This window comes from Diorhabda sublineata, chromosome 5, assembly GCF_026230105.1.
Source record: "Diorhabda sublineata isolate icDioSubl1.1 chromosome 5, icDioSubl1.1, whole genome shotgun sequence".
Classification (NCBI taxonomy): domain Eukaryota; kingdom Metazoa; phylum Arthropoda; class Insecta; order Coleoptera; family Chrysomelidae; genus Diorhabda; species Diorhabda sublineata.
In genome coordinates this window covers 9580335-9600080 of record NC_079478.1, presented here as the reverse complement: position 1 = coordinate 9600080, position 19746 = coordinate 9580335, and the positions used below count along the sequence as shown (strand labels likewise).

General features: G+C 31.9%; 1 protein-coding gene across 1 annotated transcript in view; it reads left to right on the top strand.

Moving 5' to 3' along the window:
* The first annotated feature begins 2003 nt into the window (after window positions 1–2003).
* LOC130444126 (LIM/homeobox protein Awh) overlaps window positions 2004–19746 on the top strand; it is a 63897-nt gene continuing 46154 nt past the window's right edge. The window contains exon 1 of the mRNA XM_056779148.1: window positions 2004–2112. Within this exon, the coding sequence (XP_056635126.1) occupies window positions 2107–2112 (6 nt within the window). The 5' untranslated portion in view covers window positions 2004–2106. The remainder of the gene's footprint in view (window positions 2113–19746) is intronic.

The window sequence follows — 19746 nt, the reverse complement described above, 5'->3', positions numbered from 1 at the left end:
AGAAATAGCTGGAATGAAAATTTCTCATAGTTTTACTGTTTTAAATCGTAAAAAAAACAGTTTTGCAAAATAATCCTTTACAATGGTAATTATACACTTTCGCGGTCACCTGGTTTTTTGGTTAGGTTAGGTTAGGTTAGGTTAGGTTGGCTCTAGAAAATCGAAAAATGGATGGATTTTAATGATCTTGGTCTCAAAATGTTCCATTTTACGACGAATTTATAAAAAAAATTAGTAGAAATAGCTGGAATGAAAATTTCTCATAGTTTTACTGTTTTAAATCGTAAAAAAAAACAGTTTTGCAAAATAATCCTTTACAATGGTAATTATACACTTTCGCGGTCACCTGGTTTTTTGGTTAGATTAGGTTAGGTTAGGTTGTCTCTAGAAAATCGAAAAATGGATGGATTTTAATGATCTTGGTCTCAAAATGTTCCATTTTACGACGAATTTATAAAAAAAATTAGTAGAAATAGCTGGAATGAAAATTTCTCATAGTTTTACTGTTTTAAATCGTAAAAAAAACAGTTTTGCAAAATAATCCTTTACAATGGTAATTATACACTTTCGCGGTCACCTGGTTTTTTGGTTAGATTAGGTTAGGTTAGGTTAGGTTGGCTCTAGAAAATCGAAAAATGGATGGATTTTAATGATCTTGGTCTCAAAATGTTCCATTTTACGACGAATTTATAAAAAAAATTAGTAGAAATAGCTGGAATGAAAATTTCTCATAGTTTTACTGTTTTAAATCGTAAAAAAAACAGTTTTGCAAAATAATCCTTTACAATGGTAATTATACACTTTCGCGGTCACCTGGTTTTTTGGTTAGATTAGGTTAGGTTAGGTTAGGTTGGCTCTAGAAAATCGAAAAATGGATGGATTTTAATGATCTTGGTGTCAAAATGTTCCATTTTACGACGAATTTATAAAAAAAAATTAGTAGAAATAGCTGGAATGAAAATTTCTCATAGTTTTACTGTTTTAAATCGTAAAAAAACAGTTTTGCAAAATAATCCTTTACAATGGTAATTATACACTTTCGCGGTCACCTGGTTTTTTGGTTAGGTTAGGTTAGGTTAGGTTAGGTTAGCTCTAGAAAATCGAAAAATGGATGGATTTTAATGATCTTGATCTCAAAATGTTCCATTTTACGTCGGATTTATAAAAAAAATACGAAAATTAAAAAAATGGTAAAATGGAACATTTTGAGATCAAGATCATTAAAATCCATCCATTTTTCGATTTTCTAGAGCCAACCGAACCTAACCTAATCTAACCAAAAAACCAGGTGACCGCGAAAGTGTATAATTACCATTGTAAAGGATTATTTTGCAAAACCGTTTTTTTTTACGATTTAAAACAGTAAAACTATGAGAAATTTTCATTCCAGCTATTTCTACTAATTTTTTTTATAAATTCGTCGTAAAATGGAACATTTTGAGACCAAGATCATTAAAATCCATCCATTTTTCGATTTTCTAGAGCCAAAAAATCAGGTGATTAATTTAAATTATCAAGCCTACTTCCGGTATCGTCAACACATTCTGCTATTAGTTTAATGTCCCCGGTGAATACTAGGTAATACTATTCGATGTAATTCAAAATATAATTCCTCTTATACTATAGAATCACTCACATTTCTATTCAGTTATATTCTGGTTTCAGCACGACTACATTTTATGTATCAAAATCACTCCCAAAACCAGGCAGTTATCAAACCGCCAACAAAAACAAACGCCGAATCTTCAATCCTACCAGTATTGAATACTATTCCCCAAAGGCGGGGTTTCCATTATTGCCCGGCCCATTTGCAATCTGTGCATGTCCCTACAAGTGTAAAGGACCAATAGTAACGGTTCGGTAGGATATCTTATTTCGAATGCTGGATCGCACCGGGCCTCGGCAGTTGTTTGTGTTCAACTGGTTCGATAACAACCAACTTTGATTTCTTATTTTATGCTTATGGGGGAGAATTGTATACAATTTTATGTGGATTGTTTATGAATTATTTGTGGACTCTCTTTTATTACTAGCAATATTTTGTGCAATAATCGGATTGAATAGTGCGGCAAAGTGGAGGGCCAATCGTATAATATTAAACAAGAGATGAAGGTAAGTAAGTACCTACTGTCTAGTATGGCTGCTACTTATTAATCACTCTGTATTCGAATTTCGCAATGTTCTATATTAGGGCTGTTCATAATTCCCTATCGTTCTAACACAAAAAATTCCTTTTTTGATTTTTGAATGTCGTTCGATAGATGTGCAATATTTTGAAAAAATTCTCATTTATAAACCAGATTTAAGTAAAATAATATGAAGTGCAAGTAATTTGAAACAAACTTGTTTGGAAACTATGTATTTCCTATACAATTTTTTACAATAAGAGGTATGCTACTTAAGTTTAGATATAGACATATAAAAACGAATATTTATGATTGGCTTCATTGGCTTTATCGTTCTTCAAAATATTCTCCAATAAGACTAATATACCTTTTAATACGTTTGAACCAATTGTCGAAGCATTTTTTTCATTCCGATTAAGGTACCTCAAAACTATGTGATTTGAACGCATCAATCGCTTCTTCGGGTGTGGAAAAAAGGATATTTTTGATCTGCGGAAATAAGAAGAAATCATTGGGTGCAAAACAAGGTCTGAACGGCGTATGATTCATCAATTCGATGCTTTGACTGTTCAAAACGTTTTTATTTGAGTTGATGTGTGAACATACGGATAATGATTGGTTTTCTTGACTTTCTTTCTAAGACTTCTAGCAAAAAAGTGCTGGTATACTATTCATAATGGACCATTTTACGTTGCTCTAATGAAACGGTGGCAACGTGTCCAGTTATTCCGAAAAAACAAGCGATTATTTGCTTCGAAGTACTTCGAGAGTGAACAAGTTTTGTTGAACTTGGCTCGTCTTGGAAGACCCATAAATAGAGTGTTTAGTTTCTCGTTTATATACAGATTAGTGGCCTGTCACGATCTTTTGAAGCACCGCGATTGAATTTTTTCAGGATTTCTTTGCACCAATTGAGTCAATGTCAAATTATGGTATCTAACGCGAATAAATGTTTTCGATACCCAAATGTTCATATATTTTTGAATGTATGTGAGTGGAGCTAATAACTAAGTATATCTCAATCTCACGGTCTGTCACATGACGATTTTGAACATCAGTTTATGCACGGCATCGATGTGTTCTGGCACAACAGTCGATTTTTGATGATCTTTACGAAATTCATCCTGTAGAGAATTGCGAAAACGATTGAATTTGGAAAACTAGCGAAACACTTTTAAAAGCTCTCTCCTTATTTCTTTTAGTTTGAATCTATGGTTTATAACATAAATCACGTATCGTTCTCGTCAATTCCATAGTGTCTTGTCTCGTTACCAGTTGTCTCGTCTCGTCTCATCTCTCTTGATTCTTTAAATAAAAATCATTCAAGATAAAAGTATAAATTTCTTCAAAAATAAATATTTATCATAATAGAGATTTCAAAAATTTTTTTAATAAAAACTTCTCTGTTTGCCCTGTATTGCCCGTAATATTTTCTATAACGTCTCATCTCGGGAAAACGAGACGAGAAAGAGATAAGATTAAAAAAATCTCGTTTTAGTATGAAGCTCTTTTTGAAAATATTACCTAATATCAGTAACCGGTATATGAACTGAAAATAATTGTCTGGGAAAGACGAGACGAGAAAGAGACATGACGAGAAAAATCTCGCTTTAGTGTGAAGCTCTATTTGAGTCCCTTCAAATGATTACTTAATATCACTAACCTCTTTAGGTAACTGAAACTAATTGTCTCGGGAACACGAGACGAGAAAGAGATAAGATTAAAAAAATCTCGTTTTAGTGTGAAGCTCTATTTGAGTCCCTTCAAATGATTACTTAATATCACTAACCTCTTTAGGTAACTGAAACTAATTGTCTCGGGAAAACGAGACGAGAAAGAGACAAGACGAGAAAAATCTTGTTTGAGTGTGAAGCTGTTTTTGAAACCCTCTAAAATATTACCTAATATCAGTAACCTGTTTATGTAACTTAAAATAATTGTCTGGGAAAGACGAGACGAGAAAGAGACATGACGAGAAAAATCTCGCTTTAGTGTGAAGCTCTATTTGAGTCCCTTCAAATGATTATTTAATATCACTAACCTCTTTAGGTAACTGAAACTAATTGTCTCGGGAAAACGAGACGAGAAAGAGACAGGACGAGAAAAATCTCGTTTTAGTGTGAAGCTCTATTTGAGTCCCTTCAAATGATTACTTAATATCAGTTAGCTCTTTACGTAACTGAAACTAATTGTCTCGGGAACACGAGACGAGAAAGAGATAAGATTAAAAAAATCTCGTTTTAGTGTGAAGCTCTATTTGAGTCCCTTCAAATGATTACTTAATATCACTAACCTCTTTAGGTAACTGAAACTAATTGTCTCGGGAAAACGAGACGAGAAAGAGACAAGACGAGAAAAATCTTGTTTGAGTGTGAAGCTGTTTTTGAAACCCTCTAAAATATTACCTAATATCAGTAACCTGTTTATGTAACTTAAAATAATTGTCTGGGAAAGACGAGACGAGAAAGAGACAGGACGAGAAAAATCTCGCTTTAGTGTGAAGCTCTATTTGAGTCCCTTCAAATGATTATTTAATATCACTAACCTCTTTAGGTAACTGAAACTAATTGTCTCGGGAAAACGAGACGAGAAAGAGACAGGACGAGAAAAATCTCGCTTTAGTGTGAAGCTCTATTTGAGTCCCTTCAAATGATTATTTAATATTACTAACCTCTTTAGGTAACAGAAACTAATTGTCTCGGGAAAACGAGACGAGAAAGAGACATGACGACAAAAATCTCGCTTTAGTGTGAAGCTCTATTTGAGTCCCTTCAAATGATTATTTAATATTACTAACCTCTTTAGGTAACAGAAACTAATTGTCTCGGGAAAACGAGACGAGAAAGAGACATGACGACAAAAATCTCGCTTTAGTGTGAAGCTCTATTTGAGTCCCTTCAAATGATTACTTAATATCACTAACCTCTTTAGGTAACTGAAACTAATTGTCTCGGGAAAACAAGACGGGAAAGAGACAAGACGAGAAAAATATCGTTTTAGTGCGAAGCTCTTTTTGAAACCCTTTAAAATATTACCTAATATCACTAACCTCTTTATGTAACTAAAAATAATCGAGACATCTGAATATGTTATCAAAATTAAAAGAAAATCCTATAAGTACCTACGCCAAATCTCCAGATTTTATATTTGTCAAGTTTTTCTAATAGAACTTTCTAACATTTTTGTCAACACGTCTTATGTTTCATTTAGTGTATTATTACCTTTCCTAGCAACACATCGTTTATTACAAATACTGTTTCTTCACAATGCGGTACTGAATATTCCGAATGAATAAACTATTGTAATATAAAAACCTTTCAACTATATAAGCAATATTTTCACATGGGAAAGCGTTATGTGTGTCAGCGAGAATGATTGACATTTATTAATTTAAAATAATATGTATTGTTTACAACGCATTGAACCTAGTAAAAGTTAAAGTTTTTTTGTCTCGTAACCATTTAACAAACGCATCTTCTGTTTACATCTTTTGATGAGACTAACAAAACTCATGGTTATCGGTGTCGTTTCTTCAAACTATATTTAGTTCAATCGACAAATATTTTTAAATAAATACTGTAATGAAATCCGGACTATATCATATACATTTAAAAAGCTCTATCTTCAAATTGTGAATAAGTCAAGTTTTTCTGAAGATGCTCATGCTAGATTGGGCGTGCGCCAACTCGTTATTTTGATACCCGTCATAAAATTATAACTTCTGTTACCATATGCCAACTCGTGATCGTTATTGTTATGAGGATTAGACAACTCGTGATAGAAGATTATGCTGCTTGGAACTTGTTGAAAAGTTTATTCGGTAAAAGTCAAAAAATTAACGGAATATTGTGAACGCCATATATGAATAAAACCTGGAAAAAGTACTTTGGACAGAATTTAAAAGTATCTTCCATGTAACATGTTGCTGAGTTTTTTAGAAACTAAATTCCAGGTAATATTCTTAATGAATCCGTCACGAGTTGTATTATGTACTCGGAACCTTTTCTTTTATCTAAAATATCCTCGTCCTGAGTTGGCGCATTTTTATCTCAACGAATTGTAGCGCACCCGCTGAATTCGAGCGGGTGCGCTGTCACGTGGTACAAGTTAGATTAAAACGTCAGATGGTGCGCCAAATGTGAAGCACGTCAGATGCAAATGAAGGACTGCAGGTTCTTACCCAAGAAGTGGTATTCGACTTTAGTTAAAGTATATAAATAACTGATATTGGATGAACAATCAATATCAAATAAAAGTGATAAAAAAAGGTGAATAATATGTAAACAACTTATGAATTAATAAAAACTAAAAAACTATCTCCGGATTCTTCAAAATAATTTCGTGTGCTAATTTATCGTTGCTTCTTGATGAAGAAAATTACTGTACAAGCTCTGCTCTATCAAAAAGAGCTATTTGTTATTGGATTGCTGAATTTAAACGTGGTCGTCCAGACACGGATGATGATGAACGTCCTGGTCGTCCATTTGAGGTGGTTACTTCAGAAAACATAAAAAAAATCCACGTATGGTTATATATAATCGTAAATTGAAATTGCGTGGGTTGGCTGAGGCCGTAAAGATATGAGACAGTGTGTTTACAATTATTGATGAACATTTGTTCATGAAAAGGCTTTCCTAAAAGTGGGGGTCGGGTTTACTTACAGTCGATCAAAAACAGCAACACATTGATGATTCAGAGCAGTGTTTGACCATGTTTACACGTAATAAAACAGATTTTTTGGGTCGATAGGTGACAATGGATGAAACATGAAACAATCACTTCACTCTGGAATCAAAACGATTTTAATCTGAGTGGACTGAAGCATGTGAACCACGGCCGAAGGTCAGCTGGGAAGGTTATGGCTTCAGTTTATTGGGATGCGCATGGGATTATCTCCAGAAAGGATAAACAATCAATTGCAAATACTATATAGAGTTGGTGGATCGTTTGAATGCAAAAATCAAGGAAAAGTGGCCTGATATGTCGAAAAAAAAAACCACTGCTTCGAAACATTGGCTACTGCTATGATTACTGACTCTTCACTGATCTCAAAAATGCTTGCTGGTAAGAAATTCAGCTCAAATGAAGAAGCAATTGCTGAAACTGAAGCCTATTTTAAAGCAAAAGATAAAAATGTAAGCACGACATCGAGAGAATTGGTCTTCAAAGATGAATAAAATCGATTTTTCCAAAAAAAAAAAATGTGTTTTTCTTATTTAGTCACACGACTTATTGAGTGATATATTGCAATTCAACTTTTGACAACAAATTTTCACTTAGAATGACATGTCAACGTTGAATAATTGCAATAATGAATTGGTTGTTGGCTTCATCCTTTAAGGTTGTTAGCTCCAGACAGCAGAGAGAGTCAAAAATCTACAATAATCTATATAAGCTAGTGTTTCTCAAATATAAATACATATACTCTACCTCCATGTTTTCACCTAGAGTTTCTGCTATAATAACTAAAAGTACTTGTGATTTCTTATTATATACACTCAATTTGTATAAGTTTAGCACCCAGATTCAGCATTTTGTTAACTCAGGTCCTGAGATGAGATTATTATGGGTTAAGTTGATATGACCCAGTCGTAAGAGCGAGATACTCAATTAGTTTGAACTGGTTTTGAGACATTATAAATTCATTAAAGCGATTGGATTTTTAGTTATAGGTGTTGAATAGTTTAGAGTGAGCTAAGTAAGTCAGTTAACATTAGAAATAGAAATAGAACTTTTTTATTCTTCAATATGAAGAAGTGTTTGTAATATTGCATATAATTCTGCAATAAATAAGTGATTGAATTTCAGAGGTGAGGATTGCTGCTCCTACACCGTTTGATGATTTTGATGCTTCAGCAAATATTAAAAAGTGGATTTGGTAGTGTTCTTGTCACTATTACGAATTGGTCATTCACTCTGTAGATTTTCAACTCTACACGATGTTTTTGTCATAGTTACTAAAGAAAAATCTCAAGAAGTAATTGTGAGATGTTTATTTTTTGTTTATTTGTGGATGTCATTGCAAAAATATGTTTTATATTCAAAGGGTACAAACCACAATTTTAATAACTCTATAAATATTATTTTTCACATCGAAAATGATTTATGTTCGCGTATTAAAAAGACAAACAATCTCTCACCTCCATCGGGATACACAAAACAGAAATAATAAATTTTATTACAGAAAAAAATAAACCGACGACGAACCGAGTCGGGTTCCAAGCACAATGCCAAGAATCTAAATGGAATTTCAAAGTCCATTTATCATATATTTCTTCTAGAATCTAGACGGCGGTATTTTTTTCACCTCCGAATTTTGTGCTGAGGTGAGAATTATTGGGATTTATTGTTGTTACTTTTTTCTTTTTTATAAACATGTATTTTTTATTCAGACTCGTATATTTCACTCGCAGGTGGATTTATTCTGAATCTGATCTTTTTTATGGTCGTTTTAACACCACCTATCACAATTCTCGTTCCATGGACTCTACGTTAACTTACAACACTGGACATCATCGCCAAGTGAAAACTAATACTATGTCAATTAACAATCAATGTATTCTTAGAATTAAAATGAGTAGCTGGAAAATGGAATTAATAAAAAATGGAAAAACAAGAAACGTTCACACTTGGTATTACTATGATCATTTTTCATAAAATCGTCACAAAAACAAATGAATTCATTTAAAACTTCTGTTAGACACTAACAAAAGTGCAAAATTGCACATTTTCAAGTGATACTACAATCCATTCAGAAAGGTATAGAGTAATAAAATGGGGAATTCCGTCCATTTCGTTCTGCACTTGATAAAAAGAAAGAATCAATGCCAAACTATGAAAGTAGCTTAAATATTTGTTGAGTCCCTCTGTGGTCCCTTTGTATACCTAATGAGGTTTTATTACTATATACCTTTCTGAAATAAACTGTAGAATTATCAAAGTGACGTTGATAGAAATACTTCTGTCTTTCTTTGCCTGTCTGGCTTCTAATGCTATGCAAAAAAATCAATAGATGTACGAAAATCAAAATCTACAGATCAGCAAAAAGGCCCCTATGGAGGAGAAACGATGAATCTAATAAGAGCTAATGAAGTAAAAAATGACACCTTCGAAAAAAAGATGATGAGAACCATATATGGGCCAAAAAAGGCCAAAAAAGTTAGGTGACGGAAAATATAGAATACTTATCAACGTAGAACTTAGATAAATCTGAAATGAAGATACTATAACCAGGTTTCTAAAATCGTAGCGATAACGATGGTAAGGATACGTACAAAGAATGAAAAATAATAGTCAAGTAGAAAAAATTAACAAAATGGAAGCATTAGGAAACAGGCCCAGAAGAAGACCAAAAATCCAATGGGAAGGTTACAAATGATCTGTTTGCGGATGGTTAAACCAAAACAGAAAAAATGGAGACAAATAGCGGAAAAAGTCAGAATAAGCAAAAAAAATGGTAAGAACGTGGATTGAATCACCACAAGAAATGAGTCAAAAAGCTCTTGATTGAGCGGTTAATATTCCTATTGGAATGTACAACCTATTATATATAAAACTCCATCTTTTGCTTAAATCAAAAAACTTTTCTGTTTTATTTTAGCAATATATATTAGAGATATTCTAAAGTTTGAATAAGAAGTTCAATGACATTCCATTTCATAAAAAATTAAATGTTAATTATTGTCATAAAAAGCGAGAAAGTATGCGAAGTTTCAAGTCTAAAGTTGACGAAAGAATGATTTGATTCGAAAATTCCATCTAAAATGAAAAATATACAAAACTCTCAAAATAAATTAATCATAATGTCTATTATGTCTATGAAGTACAACATATTAACAATCAAGTTTTATAGCAGCTTTTACAACTTTAAATACACTCTGAGGCGAATGACAGGTTCTATTTTTTACATGCTGCGTTAATCTACCTTTCCAATATATTAACGACTATCTTATGGAGAGTCCTCCCCACATAACGATCTTGAAACCGAATACAACATGTTAAAGAGCAGCAGCAGCATCAAGTCAATATTTTCCGGTGTACTTGCAATTTATGGAAGTCCAGATGTTTTCTTCTATTCCTTTACTCATATCATAAAATAATTGACTAACGGCGTAGAAAACGGATTTTGATTTGATTTATTAATAACATCTAAAGAAAATATGATCTTTGGTATTAGTGATGTCTCATTTTAAGGGTTTACATTTGCTGCTTCAATTACAATTTTACTTCGACTTAAATTTTTTTTCAGTTAAGGAAAGGGGGGTGTTCTAGTAATTCAAACCCTAAATCACGAATTTTATGCATGGCAAAATGAGATTTGTGTGCAGGGGGCGTTGTCTGCAAAAACAAAACACATTTGGATAGTTCTACCCTTATCCAAAAAATCAATTAATCATGATTACTCCATGGCAATCCCAAAAAACTGAAGCAAGAAATTTTCCAGCAGATTTTTGGACACGAAACTTCTTAGGTCTTGAGGGATCAGAGTGTCGCCATTCCATCGATTGTTGATTTGTTTCTGGATCGTAGAAATGTACCCAAGTCTCATCCATAGTAACAATTCGGTTTAATAAGTCTACGTCCACGCGATGCTTCTACCCTTGTACGGTTTTGGCCAACATTCAAAAATTTGGGTATTGATTTTGCAGCAATTTTACACGTGTCCAAATTGACGTGAACTATATGACGAACGCGTTCATATGAAATATTCAGTACTTCAGATATCCGTTTTAGACCAATTCGACGGTCTGATAAAATCATGTCATGAACTGCATTGATATTTTAGGGGACTGACACAGAAACCAGCCTTCCCGATTGGTCATCACTTCGATGGAAAATTTACCTCTTTTGACGCTTGAAGTCCAATTTGTCAGGGTCGCATACGAAGCACATTGAGGGTATTAAGGGTATTAAGCATATCTTTCTGTTTACCTCTTAACCATTTTAAATACAGGTACTTGAAGATACTCCAAATTTTCGATTTTCACAATTTCGGTGGACATCTTTTTTCTTTTAATTTATTGCTTAACTCTGGTTTACTTTTTCGACGTCAAACTTTACACTGACACTTCTAATAAGTTATTGTTCTTTGCTATGGTTACACAATATTTTGTTTATGCATGGAACTTCTTTAGGGTAACTAGATATCAATATATCCTCGTTGAATAAAATTTCTTCAATAGAGTTTTATATTAAAGATCAACTTTGAAACTTAATAAAACTATAATAAAATTGGATGGAATTCACTATTATGTTTATATTGAGCAGTCTTATTTGAAAAACAATATTCTACATTTCAAATTCGTTAGATACATACTTTGAAATAAGAAGAAGATGGAGAGTAATAAATTGAGTGAAATGGAACAGAAGAACGGAGACTGAAGTTGAATTATATAAGAAAAAATGAGACTCTGGAGAAGTGCATATTAAGAACCCGTGTCTCACCCGAATATTCGATTTTGACAAGGTGGAAAGAGAAAGTGACTGCAATTGTTTATACAACAAGATCCGATTTTTGATATGACAAGCAAGAATGTACAAACACTAATATGAGATGTAGAGGACATAAAATTACTTTATATAGTTAGTCAATCTTCGATAGAAGCGGTATCATGAGAAGGAAGGTATAAACTGTAGTTCTGAATATACAAAAATAACCTACCACGACAATTAATTCAGTCATTATAATTATTAACAACCCACAACTAAGTCCAAATTTGGTTTTCTAATGTGGTATCGTTCTTGTTTATAATATTTTCAAATTTATACATACACAGATAACGTCTACAACACGATAAAAAATAATAATTCACCTAGTACGTTAATCCTGAAATATTTGTATCTATTTATTTTTTTATTCCGGTATATCATCCTCTTCAGATCAAAAATTCGAAATGAATTAATAATTTGAAGGAGTGTGCTGGAGTTTTTAGAGATAATCGGATTAGTGTACACCATGCTAAACGTGCCGGTGCTTTACAAATCGGACCTGGTGTGCCGTTACATCTCTTCTCAGTAGGGGGCCACCGAGAGGATCTCCGTGCTCCAGGTAACGACCCGGAGGCTGCGCCGCGAGTTGATACTCAAGATGAATTAATTCATTTTCAGCTATGTGAAAATTTTGTTGAGCAGGAAATAATTTATAATGTTTCTATGAACAATAATTTTTCTTTTAAAACTATCTCTAACCAAATAAGAAATAATTATGTAAATTTCAAAATATATTGGTGGTGCCAAATAACCAAGCGTAAAAAAACCTCAAATTATATTATCGAGAAAATTTTATTGTGAATATAAGAAAAAGTTGTTTATTAAGAACAATATGTAGTTATTTCATTTATCTTTAACGCGTTCGGTTACTATGGCCTCTTGCACAGGCGCAATTTCAATATATATCATTATATTTTAATGCTTCTAAATGTTCTAGATTTTAGGTCTCTTCTGATTTAAAAATAGTTTTTCTTTAATAATTTCTAAAAGATTGTTAAAAAGTAGAAGTTTAAATCAGATAATAAGTTTGCCTCATAGATCTATCCAGCTATCAGATCCTGAATTTAGATGCTTAGCTATTCAAAAAGCAAAAAATGCATTAAAAGAAAATAATTTACGGAAAACATGATAACATGTTCAATAATAGGATAAACAGATACTACAATCAATTAAAAAACAAATCAGAAACAAAACATCGGAACATAAAACATTTTTTTTCCCAACAATTATCGAATTATTTTAATAAATATGATTTTAGTATAAATCATAAAGGACATAATACATTATCCAAATATTGCCTTGTACTAATTGTGACTCTGTCTACATAGGACAGACCTCTCAGTATTTAGAAAATGGACTGAAAGATCATCAATATGATAATAAAATAGATTGGCTCACATTTATAAGAACGAAAAAGCTATAAATAATAAAAAAGACCTAAATAATTTAAGTAAAGCTTAAAGCTCCATTTTTTAAATTCTAATAAAACTATAAATAATTTAATTGACTATTGCTATATATTTGAGATGTAAGGACTAGGGAACAATTAATTTTTCTTATTAGAACAAAGTTCTAGTTTGATTTTATTCTCATTTTGATATTTATAATGAAGGTAATCTAATGATTAATACGAATACGCAAATTGTCAGTGTCAATATCATATGTTGATAAAGACTTAAAGAAAAGTCGAAACCTCAATTTTATCTATCTTCTATCTATAAAAAATTATAAAAAAAACTAATTTTGAAACAGAAGAGACCTAAAATCAAGAAGATTTAGAAACATAAAGGTCCAAGAAATTAAAGAAATATATACATATATAAAATGTATACATTAATATACCATGGTCTATAGTATAGATTTGAAATGGGAAAGTAATTTGTTTGGGTTATCTCTGTAAGTAGACTTAAGCTGAAACTGTCTTTGAGCGTCATATTTGTAGGATTCAGTCAAAATGTACTTGATCGTTAAATTGGAGCTGCAGCTTGTATGAATAGGTCTGGACGTAGAAAACGTTAGATATCCATGGATCAATCTTGAGTGGCAATCTTCTTACAATGGTTAAATAATACCTACTAAGTTATTGCATTAAGATTGTTTTCAATTATTTATTTAACTTTCCCACTCAACCCTATATAGACTCTCACACTATTTACCAGTCACTGGTTTTGGTTTCATCATTATTTTTTCGACTTAATTCGTAAATATAACATTATAACCTGCTTTGTTTATCTTTTAAACTGATAAGAGTTTATATCAAAGTCCTTTTAAATGAATTTTAATGCATTTACACAGTTTACTCTTAAGACACCTTCTTTTCTTGGCATATATGTTCGTTTTATTAGTAATCTTAATCGGGACTGGTTGTATGTTGTTAACTTGAGACATACACTCAATCATATCTCTTCGAAGTATCCTGTGGCTTGCTCCACTATCTAGAATAAAAACAATCACTCTTATTCGTTGTTCTTTACACTACTTCTGTAGTTAAAATATTTTCTAGTTTTATTTCAGCTAAATTACCACCTCGCTTTCGTGAATAGACACCTCTTGAAGGGTATCTGGCTCCTCTTGGCCAGAAACTACCTCCTACTGCTACTACTACTACTACTACCTACTTCGGACAAGAATTTTTAGATATTTTGTACTTCCACAACCATAATATTGCCTTACTTTTGTTTCAAAAGAAAACTAATCAAAAGCAGACGAAATGTCACTTGCATTATTTATTTTTAGCTCGGCATGCTCTTGAATTTTCGGGTATCGATAACAGTAGATGACAGACTTTATCGCCCTATTCCATCTTAGCACCAGCTGCCTCCAGCTCTGAGACAATTTCACAAAGTGCTCTTGAATTTCCATGTTTTTGTCACATTTTAGTTGAATCAATTCACGTCAATAGAGTTTTGACTAAACACTTTTCCGTTCAAATATATTTATTAGAGACTTTATCATTTGACTAGACGTTGTTGCATTTTTGATATACTCAACGTGCTTATCTGTGACGCACGCTATCATTATAGATCGAGCATTGGAATCACGAGCAATAGCTGTCTTATCATCGGCAGGGATCTCTTCCATATTCACCACATCAAGGACTCATTTCTCTTCAGGAAAATTCTTCAGTATAAATTTACATGCGAGAAATTTGAACTACTCAGTTGTGACTATGATGTCAAACTCTTCGTGGCAGTCATTTCTCTATCGGAATCGGTAAAAATACTTTACACGAATTACAGAAAGCTAACTCAACTATAGTCCTTCATAAAAACATCACATAAAAAGTAATTTTTATGTGAAATTTTGTACCAAGGCTCCAGTAAACATTTATTCAATAAAACTAACAATCTTACATTTTTTTTGACATTCAACAACTTTGTTTTTTTTTTCAACAATAGAACACCATCTTCACTACAATAGTATTCATTAAGTATGAGCGCACATATGCATAGTCCTAATACAAAATGAACTTCACCGTCATAATATTTTTAATTAAGTCGATAAATATTTCAAATTTCTCATCTATTGAAATTTATTGCAGACGGGATTGCATTAGGAACGCTTGACTCTTGCATTCAATTTCTTGCATGGTCAAAAGATTGCATAGATGAATATTGCATGTCGCGTGTCTGTTGTCATTGCATTATGACTGCCATTAATAAGAATCAATAAGTGAGTTAAACATATACCTAACCTAAAATTTTATTCATTATTTTGTGATCGATTTAACAATGATGATAACAAAACTAAGTAAGTAACGAAGTGAAAAAGTGGATAACTGTCAATAATGATATCTACTGCTGCCTTGGTTTTGGAGCCTGATGGATAGGATGGTTGTAAAACCCAAACTAACTAGAATTGCACCTTGCACGAAGTAAAAATGACACCAAACTGATGATGTTGCAAGTCCGAGATCTTGCATGAAACAATCAGCTGAACTTCATGTACGCATGCTTTTTATCAAGAAATATTGCACCTTGCATGCATTGCATTGCATGGTGTATTGCATCATGTCAAGCGGCGTTTACTTTGTCTGTTGTTATAGCAATAAAAACAACGTATGTCATGGTACCTTTAGGTAACTACGAATTTGGTTTATGGTTTTGTATCTGTTTTCTATTTAAATACCAATCGTAGATTTATTAAAGAATGTAAATATGCATCTGTAGAGTATAAACAATTATTTAGCAGAAGTAAACATAATTTTTTTAAATCTGAGTGCTAATTCTGGTTAATTATGTCTGAATAATGAAAGAAAATATACTTTCAAAGCTTGTTTTGTAGTAACCAGAACGACATTTAAAATCAATTTTTCAATCACTATTATTTACAAAGAACATTAGAGATGAATCTAATAAGTTTAATCATCAATTATATTCGAAATAGACAATTTTGATGACAAATAGACTGTAACACCGCAATGAAGGTTCTGTCCCAAAGTAAACCTCAGTGAATAGTCTCTCAACATGGTTAAGTTACAGTATTAACATCTGTTTAAGTTGTTCATGACGTTTTTGAAAATTGAATAGAAGTAAAATATAGTAAAGACATAAAGTAGTGCTTTATAATTCGTAATATTCTTGTGAAACCGATGAAATCGAACGAAATTTGACAAAGACGACAAACCTTCTACACGGGCAGTTTCTTTGGAACCACAAATATGTTTTTTAAATAAGGAATTAGAGAAGTTAATTATCTATTGTTAATTGTATTGAAATTGTACTTTCAAAGGGTTATTTGTGTACCTTTATAATGCATATGTTTGACATTAAAAGTAAATTATTCACCTTCAATTTTTATTGATGTAATGGTTTATATCTCAATTTTTATATAAATAATTCTCTTGTCACACATTTGCTTTTGCTTTTTCTTTGATTAACTATTCAGAATATGTAGAATTTCATTTAATGAACACAATATACTATGATTAGTTGAATTAGTAGTAATTTTAAAAATTCATAAAAAACGTTTCAAAATGAGCAGGTTTGTATACACTATATTAAGTATAATGATATTAAGTAGAGAGATATATACAAATATATTTGATGATTGATAGGCTTATTAAAAATCTTCTTCTTTTGTTATAAAGAACCGTGAAAAACCCGGAAACAACCATTCGAATATCCCGCAGTTCTTGACTCTTTACACAGCACGATTCCTATTGATTTTATATACGAAAAAATTGCTATACAATTTCAAGTACTAATTATCGGCTTTCCTGACATGGCCGTTCCATTGAGGATGTTTAGATTTGAAACAGCGGTGGTAGGAGCTTACATTACAAAGGTATAACAAATTATACAACTAACATTTTCCAATAAGTGATAAACAAGAAAAAAACTGTAGAGCCCAGATAAATTACTAATAGCAGGTTTGACCAAACAGAAGAAAGTCGACTTCTTCGTTAGATATTCAACAATTACTGTCGATTGTATGGTCTGGTCATGTATTTCTCGCTTGAGAGTACGACGTTGTCCTAGGAAACGGAATACGGAACTTGTGGTACCTTTTTGCCGGTAATTTTCCATCCGGTATTTTTTTCTCTTTTTCTATTCTATCAATTACTATTTCACGATTTGTTTCGCATCATCACTTGTTTAAACCTTATATCTGGATTTTCTGGAACTTGTTCTAAGATATATTTGAACCAGGTATACAGCCAATCACTGTGATATTATAAGGAAAGCCTTGCTAATATTGTTATGAATGGTTATTTTAAAATCTATCATCTTATAAAATATGCATTAGAATCTAATTCTGTAAAGGGTAATTTTGTTTAAAAAAAAGCGAATAATTCTAATTTGTGATTTATTCCAATAAATAGAAATGAAGAAAATTTTTTATCACATAGATTTATTGACGCGTCTGTATTATTGAATAAAATAATTTTGGTCACATTACAAACAGAATTATTGTTCAAGAAATTAATCTCACACCTAAATTGAAACACCAGGTGATAAGTATGCATTCACATACAGCTTAATTTCGCATTTTATAAAAAAATATCAGTCTTCCTTTTTTATATCACGGCAAACATGATTACTTTATAAAATCAACCATTTACGCATGGCACCATTCGAATCAGCAATTCTTGAGAGGGCGCGTTCAACAGAAGAAACTCTTAAGCTTTATAATAATAATTTGGACAAGTTGTAATTTCGCTATTTGCATTTTCTATGCTCAAAAAGACACACCTAATAGTTTTCTGTACTTGCGTATTTATTTTAAAGAGAAAGTGTATCATTTTTTTGTTCGCGCTTTATTTTGTTTTTAGTTTTGACTGCATATCTTTAGTTATTTTTGTCATTATAGTTATTCCAATATATATCAATTGCAGAAGACAGTTATGCGAGGAACAATCAATATTTCATAATTACGCATCACACTCATACCAAATTAAGAAATGTTTACTCCCCGTACAAAATTCGGTAAATATCTAGCAAACCGTCAGTCCACGTGAACTCATCATCCATTTATATTGGCCGAAGCTGTCGGAAGGTGTATATATGTACACAATTTCTTTGAAATATTCCTGCTAGACGGTGTGCAATAAGCAGTGGCGTGGCTGGGTGAGATTTATTTTTTTCATTCTTCAAATAAATTGAAATATGGCGTTCTTTAGACCTTGGGAGAATGAAGACAATGAAATTGCACAGTGTAGTGAAAATAAAGACAGGTATTAATTTGATAAAAAAGATTTAGATATACAAACACAGAAAATTCTTTTAAATGGATTCGAATGTTAAGAAAAGGAAAATATTCAGCAATCTGTTAATACAATCATAATAAGAATTGCTGAATTAACTATGCCCGTGACACGTGAAAGGATTGTTATCTTTGAAAAGAGTTTACTTGAAAAAGCAAAAATCCTTTTTTATTTTCATTTTTCAATTTCAAGACTGGTTCTAATATTTAGGTATTAATGCCACGGAAGCTACGGAATTGGTGCCAATCTAAAACTAAAATTTTTGCGATACGTCATAAATTAGAAGATATACTTCATAATACTTTATTAAAAAAAACAAATTAGTCAACTGGATTTCTGTGGAAAGAGGACTGATTTAGAATTAAGCATAGATTCAAAACAGTCTCTATTCTCTTTCACCTAATGCTGTTGTTTTATGAACTATATGAACCAATAAATAGTCTTCCTAATGGTATCTCATTGTTCCTCTATGCCCCTTGTTCCTTCTATTTTATTTCTTTGGTTAGGTTAAGTTGGGAGGTTTTATGTCATTTGATTTGGTATAATTTATTTTTTTTGGTGATATATTTAGCTCCCAAAATAAATTAAATTGCATCTTGTTCTGTTTTTTGGCAAATCTCAAATAAGCGTTTTCGTACCCCTCAAAAATGGCGTCAAAAATTAAGAATGCTACAAGGAATCAATGAACAATGATTTATATTTTTTTCAAAACTGAAAAAATAGAATTTAATCATATGAAAGTTGTGGCATGAAGAAAGTATTCAATCGGTGATACTTTTTATCATCCCACATGTTTCCAGCGCATTTACATGTAAATACTTTTTCGATTGACAAAATAAAAAACGATTTCATAAATAAAATTACTAACATCCTTAAACTCTAGTATATCACATTTATAGTACTTCTGTAAGTTAATCTGTATATTTACAACAGTCTCAAATACAATCTTAGTTAATAAAGTACATTTAGTGTCATGGTGGCATAACCGCCGCCGACCAGAGTCCAGACCAATAATTCAAGTGACCACGAGAGCTACGTTCGCCGTTTTTATTCCGGCCATTGTGCTCTCGAAACACGTGCTTTGTTCGGATGTTGTACAAAATGCGAACACCCACTATTCATTGCTATTTTAGCTGGATTTAAAAAAAAACCTTTGCAGCACGTGATCCACTGGACATACAATGCCATTGTACAAGGGAAAATTTAGGAGAATCGGATTCGTATTTTGTCCGGTGTTGAGGCGTTACTATCAGATTTGTGACATGAAATATATGGGCATTATCTTTCAAAAACCATAAATAATTGATCAAGAAATATATATGGGTGCATTAATAGCTGATTTGTTCATATTTTATGTAGACGTGCTGCAAAGAAAATAAAATAATTTTTATTCATTTGCATTTATATAAAATGTAATTTCTGAAT